At 54.2% G+C, this 16,065-nt stretch overlaps 1 protein-coding gene across 3 annotated transcripts in view; it reads left to right on the forward strand.

Moving 5' to 3' along the window:
• Positions 1 to 16,065, forward strand: part of COL11A2 (collagen type XI alpha 2 chain) — a 71,282-nt gene that overhangs the window by 37,694 nt on the left and 17,523 nt on the right. For all 3 annotated transcript variants that reach the window (XM_077324506.1, XM_077324507.1, XM_077324509.1), the window contains 16 exons: positions 2,312 to 2,356; positions 3,806 to 3,859; positions 5,066 to 5,110; positions 6,931 to 6,984; positions 7,113 to 7,220; positions 7,333 to 7,386; positions 8,711 to 8,764; positions 9,207 to 9,251; positions 9,835 to 9,888; positions 10,470 to 10,514; positions 10,666 to 10,719; positions 10,806 to 10,859; positions 12,087 to 12,140; positions 12,341 to 12,448; positions 13,936 to 14,025; positions 15,713 to 15,766. In XM_077324506.1, coding sequence (XP_077180621.1) covers positions 2,312 to 2,356; positions 3,806 to 3,859; positions 5,066 to 5,110; positions 6,931 to 6,984; positions 7,113 to 7,220; positions 7,333 to 7,386; positions 8,711 to 8,764; positions 9,207 to 9,251; positions 9,835 to 9,888; positions 10,470 to 10,514; positions 10,666 to 10,719; positions 10,806 to 10,859; positions 12,087 to 12,140; positions 12,341 to 12,448; positions 13,936 to 14,025; positions 15,713 to 15,766 — 972 coding nt within the window. The remainder of the gene's footprint in view (positions 1 to 2,311; positions 2,357 to 3,805; positions 3,860 to 5,065; positions 5,111 to 6,930; positions 6,985 to 7,112; positions 7,221 to 7,332; positions 7,387 to 8,710; positions 8,765 to 9,206; positions 9,252 to 9,834; positions 9,889 to 10,469; positions 10,515 to 10,665; positions 10,720 to 10,805; positions 10,860 to 12,086; positions 12,141 to 12,340; positions 12,449 to 13,935; positions 14,026 to 15,712; positions 15,767 to 16,065) is intronic.

Raw genomic sequence — 16,065 nt, forward strand, 5'->3', positions numbered from 1 at the left:
GCCCAGCGGCCATTCTGAACAGGATCCGAGCAGGCTTTCTCTGGCCCAGCGGCCATTCTGAACAGGATCCGAGCAGGCTTTCTCTGGCCCAGCGGCCATTCTGAACAGGATCCGAGCAGGCTTTCTCTGGCCCAGCGGCCATTCTGAACAGGATCCGAGCAGGCTTTCTCTGGCCCAGCGGCCATTCTGAACAGGATCCGAGCAGGCTTTCTCTGGCCCAGCGGCCATTCTGAACAGGATCCGAGCAGGCTTTCCCTTGCCCAGCGGCCATTCTGAACAGGATCCGAGCAGGCTTTCTCTGGCCCAGCGGCCATTCTGAACAGGATCCGAGCAGGCTTTCCCTTGCCCAGCGGCCATTCTGAACAGGATCCGAGCAGGCTTTCTCTGGCCCAGCGGCCATTCTGAACAGGATCCGAGCAGGCTTTCTCTGGCCCAGCGGCCATTCTGAACAGGATCCGAGCAGGCTTTCCCTGGCCCAGCGGCCATTCTGAACAGGATCCGAGCAGGCTTTCTCTGGCCCAGCGGCCATTCTGAACAGGATCCGAGCAGGCTTTCCCTTGCCCAGCGGCCATTCTGAACAGGATCCGAGCAGGCTTTCCCTGGCCCAGCGGCCATTCTGAACAGGATCCGAGCAGGCTTTCTCTGGCCCAGCGGCCATTCTGAACAGGATCCGAGCAGGCTTTCCCTTGCCCAGCGGCCATTCTGAACAGGATCCGAGCAGGCTTTCTCTGGCCCAGCGGCCATTCTGAACAGGATCCGAGCAGGCTTTCTCTGGCCCAGCGGCCATTCTGAACAGGATCCGAGCAGGCTTTCTCTGGCCCAGCGGCCATTCTGAACAGGATCCGAGCAGGCTTTCCCTGGCCCAGCGGCCATTCTGAACAGGATCCGAGCAGGCTTTCTCTGGCCCAGCGGCCATTCTGAACAGGATCCGAGCAGGCTTTCCCTTGCCCAGCGGCCATTCTGAACAGGATCCGAGCAGGCTTTCTCTGGCCCAGCGGCCATTCTGAACAGGATCCGAGCAGGCTTTCTCTGGCCCAGCGGCCATTCTGAACAGGATCCGAGCAGGCTTTCTCTGGCCCAGCGGCCATTCTGAACAGGATCCGAGCAGGCTTTCTCTGGCCCAGCGGCCATTCTGAACAGGATCCGAGCAGGCTTTCTCTGGCCCAGCGGCCATTCTGAACAGGATCCGAGCAGGCTTTCCCTTGCCCAGCGGCCATTCTGAACAGGATCCGAGCAGGCTTTCTCTGGCCCAGCGGCCATTCTGAACAGGATCCGAGCAGGCTTTCCCTTGCCCAGCGGCCATTCTGAACAGGATCCGAGCAGGCTTTCCCTTGCCCAGCGGCCATTCTGAACAGGATCCGAGCAGGCTTTCTCTGGCCCAGCGGCCATTCTGAACAGGATCCGAGCAGGCTTTCCCTTGCCCAGCGGCCATTCTGAACAGGATCCGAGCAGGCTTTCTCTGGCCCAGCGGCCATTTTGAACAGGATCCGAGCAGGCTTTCCCTTGCCCAGCGGCCATTCTGAACAGGATCCGAGCAGGCTTTCCCTTGCCCAGCGGCCATTCTGAACAGGATCCGAGCAGGCTTTCCCTTGCCCAGCGGCCATTCTGAACAGGATCCGAGCAGGCTTTCTCTGGCCCAGCGGCCATTCTGAACAGGATCCGAGCAGGCTTTCTCTGGCCCAGCGGCCATTTTGAACAGGATCCGAGCAGGCTTTCTCTGGCCCAGCGGCCATTCTGAACAGGATCCGAGCAGGCTTTCTCTGGCCCAGCGGCCATTCTGAACAGGATCCGAGCAGGCTTTCTCTGGCCCAGCGGCCATTCTGAACAGGACCCGAGCAGGCTTTCCCTTGCCCAGCGGCCATTCTGAACAGGATCCGAGCAGGCTTTCTCTGGCCCAGCGGCCATTCTGAACAGGATCCGAGCAGGCTTTCTCTGGCCCAGCGGCCATTCTGAACAAGATCCGAGCAGGCTTTCTCTGGCCCAGCGGCCATTTTGAACCAGAAGTTCTCAGGCTTTCTCTGGCCCAGCGGCCATTTTGAACCAGAAGTTCTCAGGCTTTCCCTGGCCCAGCGGCCATTTTGAACCAGAAGTTCTCAGGCTTTCTCTGGCCCAGTGGCCATTTGGAACCAGAAGTTCTCAGGCTTTCTCTGGCCCAGCGGCCATTTTGAACAAGAAGTTCTCAGGCTTTCTCTGGCCCAGCGGCCATTTTGAACAGGAAATGCTCTGGTCTCCTCAGGCTATGGATACCATTTTCCAGCCAAAATCATGCGTTCAATAAAGCAATGTTCTGACACTGGTTATCTTCTCTTAGGGCCACCCTGGAAAAGAGGGTCACCCTGGAACCAAAGGAAACCAGGTAAGAAGAGGCCTGGGGGTCAAAGGCAGGGCCTGAGCTGTCTGCCTGCTGGGAGATGCCCTGCTGGGTTTTCGCCATTTCTTGTCAGGGATCAGACGCCCTGCCCTGCATTGCTAAAATGTCAGTCTGTGCATAAATTCAGGCAGGTAGCCATGTTGGTCTGAAGCAGCAGAGCAGATTTAGAGCCCAGTCAGGCACCTTTAAGGCCAACCAAGTTTTATTCCAGGGACGAGATTTCTGGTGCACTTACCCTTCCTCAGAGACAATGCCACGGAATGAAAGTAATCGTTTCAACCTTGCAGGCAGAACGTGAGAATGAATTTACCTGCAGCATGATGAAAATGGTTAGCAGGTTGCAGAGATAAATAAGGAAAAAACCAGCACTCTGGATTTGTTTGTATTGTCTCTGAGGAAGTGGGCCTGCACACAAAAGCTCACACCTTGAATAAAACTTTGTTGGTCTTAAAGGCACATGATTGGACTCTGAATTTAGTCTCTGCACAACCCTGGACCTGTTTGTTATTCTGTTAAATTAGTATTCTCTTCTTCTTCTTCTTCTTATTATTATTATTACCATTGCTGTTATTTCTGTTTGATGCAAAAAACTGAGTTCCTTGTATAGTTCCTTTGCGTTCCATGTGAACCGTCCTGAGCCTCGGGGAGGGCCGGTATACAAGTGTGATTAAGTAATTGATGTTGGAAACCACCGCGAGACCGTTGGAGAATGGCAGTATCGAAATCGAAAAATAAATTTAAAAATTAATTAATTTCTTTATCTTGTGGCAGAGCTACTACACACAGGAAACATACCATAATAGGAAACACATGTAGGCTGACAAGGGTCATGCAGGCTGATTGACCATCCCCCTAAATACTAAAATCTTGGTTTTCAACCCCTCCTTCGCAGCTGGGGGGAGAGTCCAAAGAGCTCCGTCACATTTCCCTGGGAAGTACGACACTCTGTGGCCAGTGGGCAACCGTTTGGTGGGCTGTGCCTCAATCACATTTGGGTCCTGGTATTTTGTCCCATTTCAGCCACAGGCCTGCACAACGCCCCATCCTGTCCGTATCCTCTTTATGGGGCAAGTCAAACCCTGCGGGCGTAATCCTGGGTGTTACTCAGGTTGCAGAGAGATACGGACTTCACCCACGTTTGCAGCCATTCATCCAGCTCTGCTTTGGGAAATACCTGGAGGTTTTGGGGGTGGAGCCTGAGGGTGGCGGCGCTTCAGTGGGGCACACTGTGACAAAGTCCACCTTCCAAAGCAGTCCCTCTCTCCAGGTGATCTGTTGCCTGGAGATGAGTTGTAAGAGCAGGAGCTGTCTTGTGGGCATGCACACTTCCTCAGATGTCGTTTGACTGTTCAGGGTGAGGGCACTGAGTCCTCTCTGTGCCATCCTCGTGCTGCTAAACTGGTCTCCTTTCCTGCTTTTCTCCCTGTCTCCCAGGGCCCGTCTGGTCCTCAAGGTCCCATTGGCTACCCAGGGCCTCGTGGTGCAAAGGTAAGTCCCTGATTGGCCCACCGGACTTGAAGTGACCAACTAACCCATCATTCCTTGCTGGTGAGGCCTCTTCTGCCCCCTTGGCAAAGCAGAAGCAAAGGGGTATCGAGGCCTACACTCTGCAGAATTGCGGGTGGAGGAGGAGGAGGAGGAGGACACCTAGCTTTTGGGGCAGGGGGATAAACTAGATTTGGGAGCAGAATAAGCTTCCCACCATTTGCATCCCTGCTTTGTGGAGCAGAAGAGGGTTGGATCAGGGAGAGGTCCGCAGGACATGGGTGGGCATCAGAGTTTGCCCTGAGAAGAAGTTGACTCTTCTTCCTGGGGAGAGTCCCCATCTGCGCTTCCGTTCTCAGCTACGCAACAGCTGAAATTAACTGGCAGTGTTTTCCTCAGCACTGCACCCCTGTGTGGAGGAAAAACCTCAGCAGTTGACTCTCGGCTTCCTGTGCGCAGTGTCCCCTTGGCATAGGGCAGAGGTGGCTGAATCATCTGCAGATGCCCATGAACTACAAATACCATCAGCCTCTGCCAGCTGGAAGGGGCTCATGGTAATTGTAGTCCATGGACATCTGGAGATCCACAGTTTGGTCACCCCATCATAGGGTGAGATTTTAAAATATATATTGATAAAAATAGCAATAAAACTAATACAAAATTCTGAAATACGTACTATAAAACATCAGTCATATAAGCGTGAAATTAATTTCTCATTCTATATAGAAAAACATTCCATTATCCAAATTTATCAGACATTTGGTAATAGACCAGTTTGTTTCCCTAGATCAGGGTTTAGTCTAGGCTGCCCAGACGAATGTATCCTACCAATTTCACTCATCGATCCTCTTTGGGGCTATGTCCTTTTTCCAAGTCTGAGCAGAAATTAGCCTTGCAGCTCTTATGTCTGGACAAATTCACAAAGGTCTTTAGGAGAGAATTCTACATGAGTGAACAACAAAAAATCCCCCACTGGTGTTAATGGTTTTAATGTGTATAATGGCTTTAATGTGTTCAGCAGACCCTGTGGAAGACTGCTGCATGTGTGTGGCGGAGGGGGGGCTCCACTACGGACCCTCCCTCATCCAGGCGAGGATGTTGTCCCAGAGCTGAGGTGTTTTTAGGACATAACCTCCCCCCCCCCCGCCCGCACACACATGCACAAGTGCACTCACTCACTCTCCCTGTACTTTTCTCCCCACTCCACAGGGAGTTGATGGCATCCGTGGCTTGAAAGGACACAAGGGGGAGAAGGTAAGTGTGGCATCCTGGGGCTAGCGATTGGGAGAGGAAGTGGGGTGGGAGGGTCCCCTGTGGGAAGAGGGCGCCTGAGGTTTCCTTTTCTAGGAGGAAAATCTGGCCCTGTAGGCTGGCTCGGCCCAGGCCAACCCTGGATAGGGCAGAAATCCTCTTAATAAAAACATTCCACCTGCCCTAACGTTGCCAGCAACTAGGCCGATTACCAAACTTTCAGAGATGGACCCAGGTGGGTCACCGTGTCAGTCTGAAGCAGCAGAACAGAGTTTGAGTCTCACAGGGACTCCTTGAAGACCACAAAATTCAAATCTTAAGACCAACTAGGTTTAATTGAAGGTACCCAGAATACAACTTCAACATGCCCCTGCTGACTCAAATTTTGTTCGGTGAAGACAGAAGAAGAAGACAGAAACTTTGTCATCTTATGTTTTTTTAAAAACCCTCACAAAATTAAAAAAATCGGTGCCTAATTGTTCCTGGGAGTGTGGGGAGGTGCTGGGCCTGTGACATCACTGGTTCCAGCCAATCAGCGGCATCCACCCCTGGCCTCTCTGCCATGCAGGTGTTTCCACCACTCTCCTCCTCAGTTTGGTCTAGGGCTCAGCCACCCATTTCACCTCCGGACAGTGAGCCCTTGTTGCTTCCTTGGAAGAACCTGCCAAGAGAGGCAAGACCCCCCCACCCCCCTCCGCTCATATGCAAAGGGATGCAAATGTCGCAGCTGTTGTACCAAGTCAGCCCCAGCAAGCCAGACTGCCTGGCTGTCAGCCGGTGCTGCCTCCTTCCTGGAGGCTGGGCTGGGTGTGAGGGCTTCCCCCCCCCCACATCGATCCACATTTCTGAGCCACACCCCACATGCCCCCTCCCTGGATAAAAAGTCTAATCAGGATTAATCTATTAAACCATTTAGCCCACATGGGGCCTCCAGTATCTGTCTGATAAATCCTCTTGCAACTGCTTTTTTTTTTGGGGGGGTGTTTAGCTAATCCCAGCAAACTAGACAGAAGGTCTTCAGAGAGTTTTATCTTTTACTGGGAAAATAAACAGTTTTCTTTATTAGACAATTAAAAATACAAGCACGTGAAAATTAACCCTCTAGCTATTGGGAAAAAAACAAGTGCCCAAAAGATAAACTCTTCCATTTCTTAACAATAATTGAATGGGAGAAATTATAAACTTTCAGATTATTGTTTTAAACACCTCTGAACCCAAGAGAGAGACACACACAGATCTCAAACAATCTCTTCTGAGAGTTCTGTCTAGAGAAACCAGATTCGTTTACCACATCAAGTCATCCTAATTCAGAAAAATAATTCTGTATCTTTTGCTATGTCTCTTCTAACTTAAACCTTCTAGATAAATGGCTCATTCTTAACTATTGAGGAGGTAATCAAACAGGTGTGTCTAAGAATACATACGAATCCTCAAGCTGGAAGGAACCTCCAGGGTCATCTAGTCCAACCCTCTGCACAGTGCAGGAGCTCAGAACTACCTGCCTATCCACAGTGACCCCAATTTCATCCTCAAGTGATTCCCCCCCTCCCCCCCCAAAAATCTCGAGAATCCTGCCTGGCCTGCAGAAAATTCATCTTCCATCTCACAAGGGCGATCAGCTGTTCCCTGGGTATGTAAGGAAGGCCCACAGAGACAAATCCTGCCCACCCACTCGCCTAAGTGCATAAAATCAGCATTTCTGTCAGATGACTATCTAGACCAAATGTGAATCTTTGTTAAAAGGCAATAAATTTAATATTTCTTCAACTGCTTAAAGAATCCTTGATGTCCCCTCCACACCTCATGGTTTCTGTTTCCTGCAGGGAGAAGAAGGATTTCCTGGCTTCAAGGGGGACATGGGGGTGAAAGGTGACCGGGTGAGTGTTCCCCCTTCCCTCCTTCCGCCACGAAGCCCCTCAGTCTTCTCCATGCCCCCTTCCCCTCCCCCCCCATGTGGGTAGTTCTGCATCCTGCATCACTGGCTCTTCCTTCTCTCTGCGCTCAGGGGGAAGTCGGTGTCCCTGGATCCCGAGGTGAGGATGGCCCAGAAGGTCCCAAAGGCCGGACGGGGCCCCCTGGAGACCCAGGCCCCCTGGGGATCCTCGGAGAGAAGGTGAGGAAGGGTCCTGGTTGGCTGTGACTGTGGCCAGGCTCCCAGGGAAGGGGCGTCTTCTGCCCCCTGCGGCTGGAGCTCCTCTCTTCCTCTCTCTCTCTTTTTCCCACAGGGGAAGTTGGGCGTTCCCGGCCTGCCTGGCTACCCGGGGAGGCAAGGTCCCAAGGTCAGTACCCCCTCCATTCGCTCCCTCAGGGCGGCCCTGGCAGAATTCGGGGGGCAAAAGTTCTGGAGGGTCAGACCCTCTTTTGGAACTGAGATCTCCCTGGAAGCAGAGGGACACGGGAAAGAGGAATTAGCTGGACCAGAGCAGCAGAGAAAGGCCACACAGCAGGAAATCAGCACCTGCCGAACTCTGCATCTCCCCCACCCCCAATTATATGTGGTGCTATGGTTGAGGGGGTGGACTCTAATCTGGAGAGCCAGTTTTGAGAAACAAGTTAACACAGCTGCAAAAAAACCCCTTTCCCCACTCAGTCTAGCCGGCAAGAGGGCCCCCAACCTTCACTTGGCTGATCTGGCCCCCTGGGTCCATGCCACAGCCACTTCGCGACTAGACTACGGCCATGCATGCTGCATAGGTCTTCTCTCCAAGTCAACTCAGGGACTCCCATGAGTGCTGCCTGTCAGGGCTGTGCCATTAACGTGTGCTGGACAGAGCTTGTGGATGGCTCCCATTCTGCAAGCCCTCCACCGTCACCCCTCAGTCATCGGATCCAGCAGAGGGTATTGGCTGTCACGAAGCCCTCCATGGCTCCCCCCCATGCTCTGCCACAACAGCTTCGTTGCTCTCAGAGGGTGCAAAGGGCCCACATGGGAAACTGCCCTGCCTCGTGTCCTCCTCTGGTGCAACAAGCTCCCAGGAGAAGTCCGGGCCCTGCTGGAGCTGCCACAGGGCCTGCAAAAGGGAGCTCATCTGCCAGGCACTTTGTTGAGGTCCAGCAGCCCCCACTGGGCCCCCAGACCCCTCCCCTTGGGGCAACCCTGGACTGACCCACCTACGGGAGTCAGTGAACTGTTCATGTTTTCATTAAGACAAAATCACTTTCACCAAATGTTACTGTTAAAGGTAAAGGTAAAGGTATCCCCTGTGCAAGCACCGGGTCATGTCTGACCCTTGGGGTGACGCCCTCCAGCGTTTTCATGGCAGACTCAATACGGGGTGGTTTGCCAGTGCCTTCCCCAGTCATGACCGTTTACCCCCCAGCAGCAAGCTGGGTACTCATTTTACCGACCTCGGAAGGATGGAAGGCTGAGTCAACCTTGAGCCGGCTGCTGGGATTGAACTCCCAGCCTCATGGGCAAAGCTTTCAGGCGGCTGCCTTACCACTCTGCGCCACAAGAGGCTCATAAATGTTACTGTTACTATCCCGCTATTATTAATTTCTGTAAACTGGCCTGAGCCCCGTTCTGCAGCCCTTGAAGGATCCACCGTGGGCATTTCTTCCCCGTCCGCCTTGCTGACCGCCTCTCTCCCCCTCTTTGCCCAGGGCTCACAAGGCTTCCCTGGCTTCCCTGGGACCAATGGCGAGAAAGGAGGACGGGTGAGCAGACGATCTTCTCCTGGCCCTGGAAAAGAGAGGAAAGGCTTGGGGGAGCCTGACTTTGGGGCCAGGCCTCTTTTCTGGAGAGGCCCTGTCTGCAGAGCGGGGCGGGAGTGGGGGAGGGTGTTCCTGGGGCTGGGCAGGGAGATGCCCAGGAAGATTCAGCTGTGATTAGTGGGGGGATCATGCTCCAGGCTGTGTGTGTGGGTGAACTGAGGAGAGCCTTCGTGTCTGGCCTGGAAGCCCCTCCCTGGTCCTCCACTCAGCGGCATGGGAGTGGAGAAAGAAGCACTCTGTCCATGCTCACTGATCCCTAGTTTAACCTTTCACAGCTGCCAACCTTTCCTGATCAATGGGGGTCAGGCCAAGGAAATAGAGGGGGGAAAGTTCTTTGCAGGATTTGACTTTTGAGGCTTTTCCTTGTCCTCTCCCTCCTGGTCAGGGTCTCTCTGGGAAGGCCGGCCCCCGAGGCGAGCGTGGACCCACGGTGAGTACTTGAGAGGCAGACTGGGGAGGAGGAGGAGGATGTGGGGGCCTGTGTGGAGGGGACACAGAGCTGCCCTCCGCTGGCAGTCCTCTCACGGTCCCTTCATTTCCAGCAAGCGACCAGGGGGCGGCTCTCTCCCCAGGGGTCTCCAGCTCTGGGTCCCAACAAACCTTCCCCCTCCGCCCCCCAACCCCGGAAATGCTGCTTGAATGCTCAGTACGCGAACCCCAAGTGACCGTGTGCAGCAGTCGGAGAGCCCCTGGCGAAAGGAGCGGAAGGGGGGCTTTCTGGGGAGAGGGGGGCAGAGTCATCACAGGGTTTTGTCTTCTGGACAAGCGGAGCGAGGCTTCATCCCTGGACTCCACCGTGGGGCTCTGGGACGTGCCAAGGGGAGCATGTGAACTCGAGTTTTCTTGGCCGCTAGTCATACCTCACATACTGGCCACAGAAGATATTTTTGCCCCTCAACGTCGGGGTGGCGGTGGTGGGTCCCCTCGGCGTAGGTCTGCCCCTGCTTGTGGTTCTGCTGGGCTGTCCCCATTCTGACCTGCATCTCCACCTGCTTTCTCCTCCCTGTCTGTAGGGCCCCAGAGGTCAGCGCGGACCACGAGGAGCCACAGGGAAGCCCGGAGCAAAGGTTGGCTGGCCGGTGGGGTCTACCTCCAGGGGGTTGCATGGGGGGACTTCTGGGGGAGGGCTGGGGGCGGGGTTTGGCCTGCATGGATGAATGTATGAGAAGGGAGCAGCCGGACTCAGAGCCCCAGGCCAACCACTGCAGGGCATTTGCCATGTCAAGGAGTCTTCTGGCGTTTCTTCCGCCTAACAGTGAGCTGGCCATGAGCCTGGAGGGGCTGAAAGGAGGGGAGCGGTGCTGGGGGGGGGGGCGCTGGAATGTGCCCATGAATGTGTGTGCCAAGAAGGTTTCCTTGTGCTGCTTTGGAGCCAGGAACACCCTCCCCAAAGATACAGTTTGGGGTAGTGGGGGGGAGGGGGGAGGTGGTGCTGGGCAGCCTGGCTCTGTAAGGTGGGGCTGCCGAAAGACCCTGCAAGGTGCCCCCCCCAGACTCCCCACTGTGTTCTTTCCTTTTTCCCCATGGTTTGGGTGGGAAATAACAGCTGTGGGCAGACACACCCATTCCCCCCATCCTTCCCCCCCCCCCCGGCCGTATTCCCCACCTGAGACCTCCTTCCCCTCTTTCTTGACGTCTCTCCCTGCAGGGCACCTCTGGCAGTGAAGGACCGGCGGGACCTCCCGGGGAGCGGGTGAGTGAGCCCTCAGGGCCCTTCCAGGAGCACCTCAGCCTGAGCCGTGGCACACCTAGTGCTCTGTTCCCCACGGACAGGGACCCCTCATAGGTGCCCCACAAGACCCTCTGCCTTCCTTCCTCATGGATTGCTCTTTCTCCTCCTTCAGGGGCTGCCGGGACCGCAAGGGCCAAATGGGTTTCCTGGGCCAAAAGGACCCCCGGTGAGTCTGCAGCCCCCCCCCGCCCCTCCGTCCCACCCATTCCCCCTTCCTGGCCCACTGACGCCATTTTGACCTTCTGTCTGCAGGGTCCCCCCGGGAAGGATGGGCTGCCCGGCCACCCTGGACAGCGTGGAGAAGTTGTAAGTCCTCCTCGGGATGGGAAACGGTCCTGTTTCTCTGGCTGCTGCTGCTGCTGCTGCTACTACTAAACGCTTCTGGTTGCTCCTAGGTTGCTCCACCCCTGCTACTCTCTTCCGCTTCCTTCTGCTCTGCTTGTACTCCTTATTTCCACACTACCAGGTAATGATTTAGATCTTTGTATTGTCATCTTTCAATATAGTAATCTGGCCGCCTTCTGGAAAGGTGGTTTGGAAATGTCCTACAGAAAATTAATTCTTGAAGTACTCAGAGGTTACTCTCTGCTTACTCCTTATGTGTTTCCTTTACAGTAGCATTAGTTTCTTACTTGAGTGTAAAAATTCAAACGACCTGCCATTAACTCTTCAAATGAACAATGCACTTTGGGTTCACTCCTGTGCATAGTTACTCCAGCATTACTCCAGATTTACTTCTAGGTTACATACTAGTCACAGAAACATTTTTGCAGACCCTTGCCCCTACTCAGTTATTTTTCCACCTGTGTACCTGTTCACTTGGCGGTCCGCTCAGGATCCCTCCCCAGAGGGGTCCCCTTTTGGAACATGGAGGCTGGGCTTGTGAGGTCACCTGTGGGGTCTCTGCAACTATTCAGCACAACTGTGGTTCGTTGAGCATCCCAGCAGGCCCCTCTTCTGCTTATGGACCAGGCCCCCCTTGTCTGACTTTCTTTGAAAGAGCCCCAGCAGGCTCTGGGTGGAACAGGCGTCCTGTCATTGACCAGCAAAGGGTCTGGGGGTCTTCCAGGGGACCCCAAACCCACCTTCTTCTCTTTCTCTTTCCATATATCACCATGTGAACCATCCTCTATTGGTTGGCTTGCCAACTATTGTTTAAAGGTGGACTTCCTGTGGATATGGAGGTTCTACTCTCACCCCTATGTGCCATAAGTTGATAACATTCCCACAGCCTAAAATGCTGTTCTGGATGGGATCCAAAGGCTTCTCCAACCCAGCCTCCTGGCATCCACTTCGCATTGCAACAGTGAGCACTTTGCATGTGCTCAGGGGCACTCTTCCTCTCCTGCATGTCTTAGAACTGGCCCCAGGAATTGCCAAAACAAAGTGTCCAGTTTGAGCTTGGCTAAATGTTTTGATGCAAGACCTTTGACCCTGCCTGCCCCCCCCCCATCTCTGGACGGGGATTGGCAGGGAGTCTGTGGTAGCACAAAGACACTCAACCTCCTCTCCCCCTTTCCACCCCCCTCCCAGGGCTTCCAAGGCAAGACAGGCACCACCGGACCTCCAGGGGTGGTGGGACTGCAGGTAAGGAGCGGCCAGTCTCTCTGCCCCCTTCCCTTGGGGCTCCGGGGCACGGGCTCCTCGTGTGGAGCGGAATCCCTGGCTCGGGGGGGGGGGCAGGGGGCTAGAGCGAGCTGGTCCAGGCCCAGAGTCTGGGCTGGGGGTCAAGACGGGCTTTGTGATCCTGAGTCCTGTGGCAGCCATCGTCCTCCTTCCTCTGACAGGGATCCGCAGGAGAAACGGGGCAGATGGGGGAGAGAGGGCACCCGGGACCCCCGGGACCCCCTGGGGAGCAGGGCCTGCCTGGACCGTCTGGAAAAGAAGGCACAAAGGTAAGGAGCCCCTCGATTCCGTTTCCCTCTGTCTAGGGGGAGGAGGGGGGCGTCCACACGGCAGGTACCAACTAGTTTCCCTGCTGGGTCGGAACTGCCCAGCCTCCCTGGAGGGCCCACAAGCCGGGCTTAGAGCAGGAGGAATGATTCCTTCACACCCTCTCTAGAGACCGACACCAAATCCCCCCGAGGCCTATGAAGGAAGGAGTTCTCTCTTCCCAGTAGCAGGAAACGCTCCCGACGTCAGATCTTTGACCAGCAGAGCAAACAGAGAACCTCTCTGAAATCGTACCTGCATTGAGAATAAAGCCTCACTCTTTTATTAGGCAAGAAGATATGTGTAGATAGGACCACATTAGCCCCATGAATTGGGAAGGGGTGCATGCGGTGAAAACCAGGTCTCCTAACTTTCCCCAAACTGGCATTTGGTGGGGGGGGGGAGGAAAGGGATTTTGGGAGGGCATAATGCTGTGCAGTCCATCTCCCATGTTCTCCAGAGAAGAGGTTGAAATAAACAAGTGGTCTGTGTGTCCTCCGGAGAAAGTTGAAATTCCAGATCTCCAGTCCCCACCTGGAGTTTGGCAACTGTATTATAAATACATGGATCAATACACAGAACCAGCCTGGTATTGTGGTTAAGAGCAGTGGCAGCTTCTAATATGGCAAGCTGGGTTTGATTCCCCGCTCCCCCACATGCAGTCAGCTGGGTGGCCTGGGGCTACTCACAGCACTGATAAAGCTGTTCCGACAGAGCAGGAATCTCAGGGCTCTCTCAGCCTCACCTCCCTCACAGGGTGTCTGTTGTGGGGAGAGGAAGGGAAGGCGATTGGAAGCCTCTTTGAGACTCCTCGGGGGAGAAAAGCGGCATCTAAGAACCACCTCTTCTTCTTCACATAAAAGCCAACTCTTCTTCTGGGAAGGGGAAGGACCTCAGCCAGGTACAAGGCCAGTGACCAAGCTCTGAAGCTGTGACTTTTCCCAGAGGAGCTGGTCTCTCTAGTATGGAGGCCAATCATAATGCCAGGAGATCTCCAGGCCCCACCTGGGGGCTGGCATCCACTGCTGGGTCAAGGTTTGCAAACTGTGGGAACTGCAATGCCTTGAAGAAGGTTTCAGGATCTCGGGCAAAGAACAAGATCTTTGGGGACAGCCGATTCAGGGTGCCCTGCTGGAGGATGCAGGAGTGGCACTTTCAATGATGATGATGCATTTTAATTCTAATCCCCCCTTCCTTGTCGCTCAGGGCAGGTAACATTTAAAAGTACATACCAATTTAAAGTTTAAAACACTCCCTTTCTGAATGCCCCCACCTTCAAAGCCCAGGCAGGGGGTCTTTCACAAAGGGGCTGGCCTTTCCCTTCCTTCTGGCCGCCTCAGGAGGCTAACGGAGGCCCACCTTTCCTTGAGGAGCGGGGAGGCTGTGTGTGTGGGGGGGCAGGGCTGCCTTCGTGCTCATGGGTCAGCCGGGCTTCTGGTCTGTGTTTCAGGGAGACCCTGGCCCAACTGGGGCCCCAGGAAAGGACGGCCCAGCGGGACTGCGAGGCTTCCCCGGAGAGCGTGGCCTGCCTGGGACTCCCGTAAGTATCCTTTGCTCTTCCAGGGAGAGGCTCAGTTCCTGGACGTGGCTGGGAGGTGTGGCTGATTCGCCTTTCTTTGGGGAGGGGCCCTGGTGGCTGCGTGGCAGAGCATCCACTTGGCATGCAGAAGGTCCCCGGATCAACCCCCAGCAGCAGCTCCAGTTCCAAGGCCTGGAAAGGAGGGGGTGGGAAAGACCTTTCTCTGCAGAGCCGCTGCCAGCCCTGGATGGACCCCCGTGGCCTGCAGATTGGCTGCCGAGCCATAGTCTCCGGGTAGACTCGGGGGGGGTGGGGGTGGGGGCTGTGTTGGTCTCAAGCCTCAGAACAAAGAGTCCGGGGGCACCTTGAAGACCCCCCCCCGTGTGTGCCCGCCTTTGTTGTGAGGCTTCAAGGCCGAGATGGGATTGGTTCCGAGGGAACATCTCGTGGCACAAGTGCAGCTTCCCTGAATACACACGCATCGCTCCTGAGGCTGCCTTTTCACGCCCCCAGGTGAAGCTGGGCTCAGTGCCCAAACATTTGACTCCCCCAACAAACCCCTGGGCCTCCCCACCATTTCCTGTGCCTTGACCCTGATATCGGACTGACTGCCAGCAAAATTAGGGTGAAGGAAGAGCCATGAAAAGAAAAGGGGCTCTTGAAGTATCCCAGCTCTGGAGGAAGCCCCACCCTCCAAATAAAATGACAGATGTGCCAGCCAATAAATGCAGCGCTGGCCTGGCTTGCCCTCCCCCTGCCCAAGTTCCTCTTGGGATTGGTTGGAGATGGATATTTCTTGGAGATATCGCAAGCGCCGACCTGTCAGAGCTGCGCATAGCCAAATTCCATGTCACTTTGCAGAACACAAATGGAGTCCAAGAGCATCTTTAAGACCAACCAAGACTGATGCAAGGCGTGAGCTTTTGAGTGCATGCCCTCTTCCTCAGACTAAATGAACAACCATCATACGTGTAGACATATAAGACAAAACCAAATTGTGGCAAATTAGTAAACTGTGTCATAGTATCCACATTAAGCCATAGGATGCCATATGATAATTCTCTGCTAAAACAGCTAATCAGTCCTTTTGAGTTCAGTTATAGTTCACAAAAAAACATTGGAGAAATAAAACTGTCCCTGTTAGTGATTAATGACAGACGCCTTCCCAGTTGTGGAAAGAAATAGTTAAAAGAGGCTAGTTGCTGGCCCATCCGTTTCCACCCATGCGTGGAAGCATCCAGGCAAGCAACAAGCCCTTCTGAGATGTTATCTTGTCCTGAGACAGAGAGTTGGATTTGAAATTACATTACATATTACTAACATCACATTAAAGTCACATTGTCTCAAATAAAGTAAAAAGAAGAGGGGATTGTAAGGAATGTGGATATAAGAGTTCAACGAGGTTAGCATGCATAGTGAGATAAAAAAAACTCAGGTCCTTGTTGAGTCCAGGGTAGGCCATTGTTTTGGCTTTGCAGAGACCAGCTTTGGGCAAAAGAGGTCAGAGGTTTAGGCTGCGAAGGCACTTGCAGATCGGTCCTTCTGCTTCAAACATGTCACTTTTGTCTTCATTGCATGCTGTCTTTTAGAGAAGGACGGGCCTTCTCCCACGCTTGCCCTTTCTCTTGCAAACTGTGGCCAGTCTGACCACTAGGATTCTCTCTCTCTCTCTCTCTCTCTCTCTCTCTCTCTCTCTCTCTCTCCACAGGGCGGAGGTGGTTTGAAAGGCAATGAGGGACCCGCCGGCCCCCCAGGACCTGCCGTGAGTGCTTCTGCCTTCCTCCCAGACCCGGGCATCCTCCATTCCCTGTCTTTAGAGTGGATGCTCCCCCCCCCCCCAGCAGGTGGTTCAAGACTAAGATGCCCCCGTTCTGTCCTGAGACTGCAGCGTGGGAGGAAAGGGAAGAGGGGAAATGCCCTCATCTGTAGGGCAAGGCAAAACCCTAATCTCTGTGCATGGGAAGGTATATATATATATAATTAATAAAATACGAATAGATTTGGCTGACCTGTGAAGGGGCCCGGGTGTCATCAGCTCAGAGGCGTCAGTCTAGCTGTTTG

The sequence above is a fragment of the Paroedura picta genome, chromosome 3 (assembly GCF_049243985.1).
Source record: "Paroedura picta isolate Pp20150507F chromosome 3, Ppicta_v3.0, whole genome shotgun sequence".
Lineage (NCBI taxonomy): Eukaryota > Metazoa > Chordata > Lepidosauria > Squamata > Gekkonidae > Paroedura > Paroedura picta.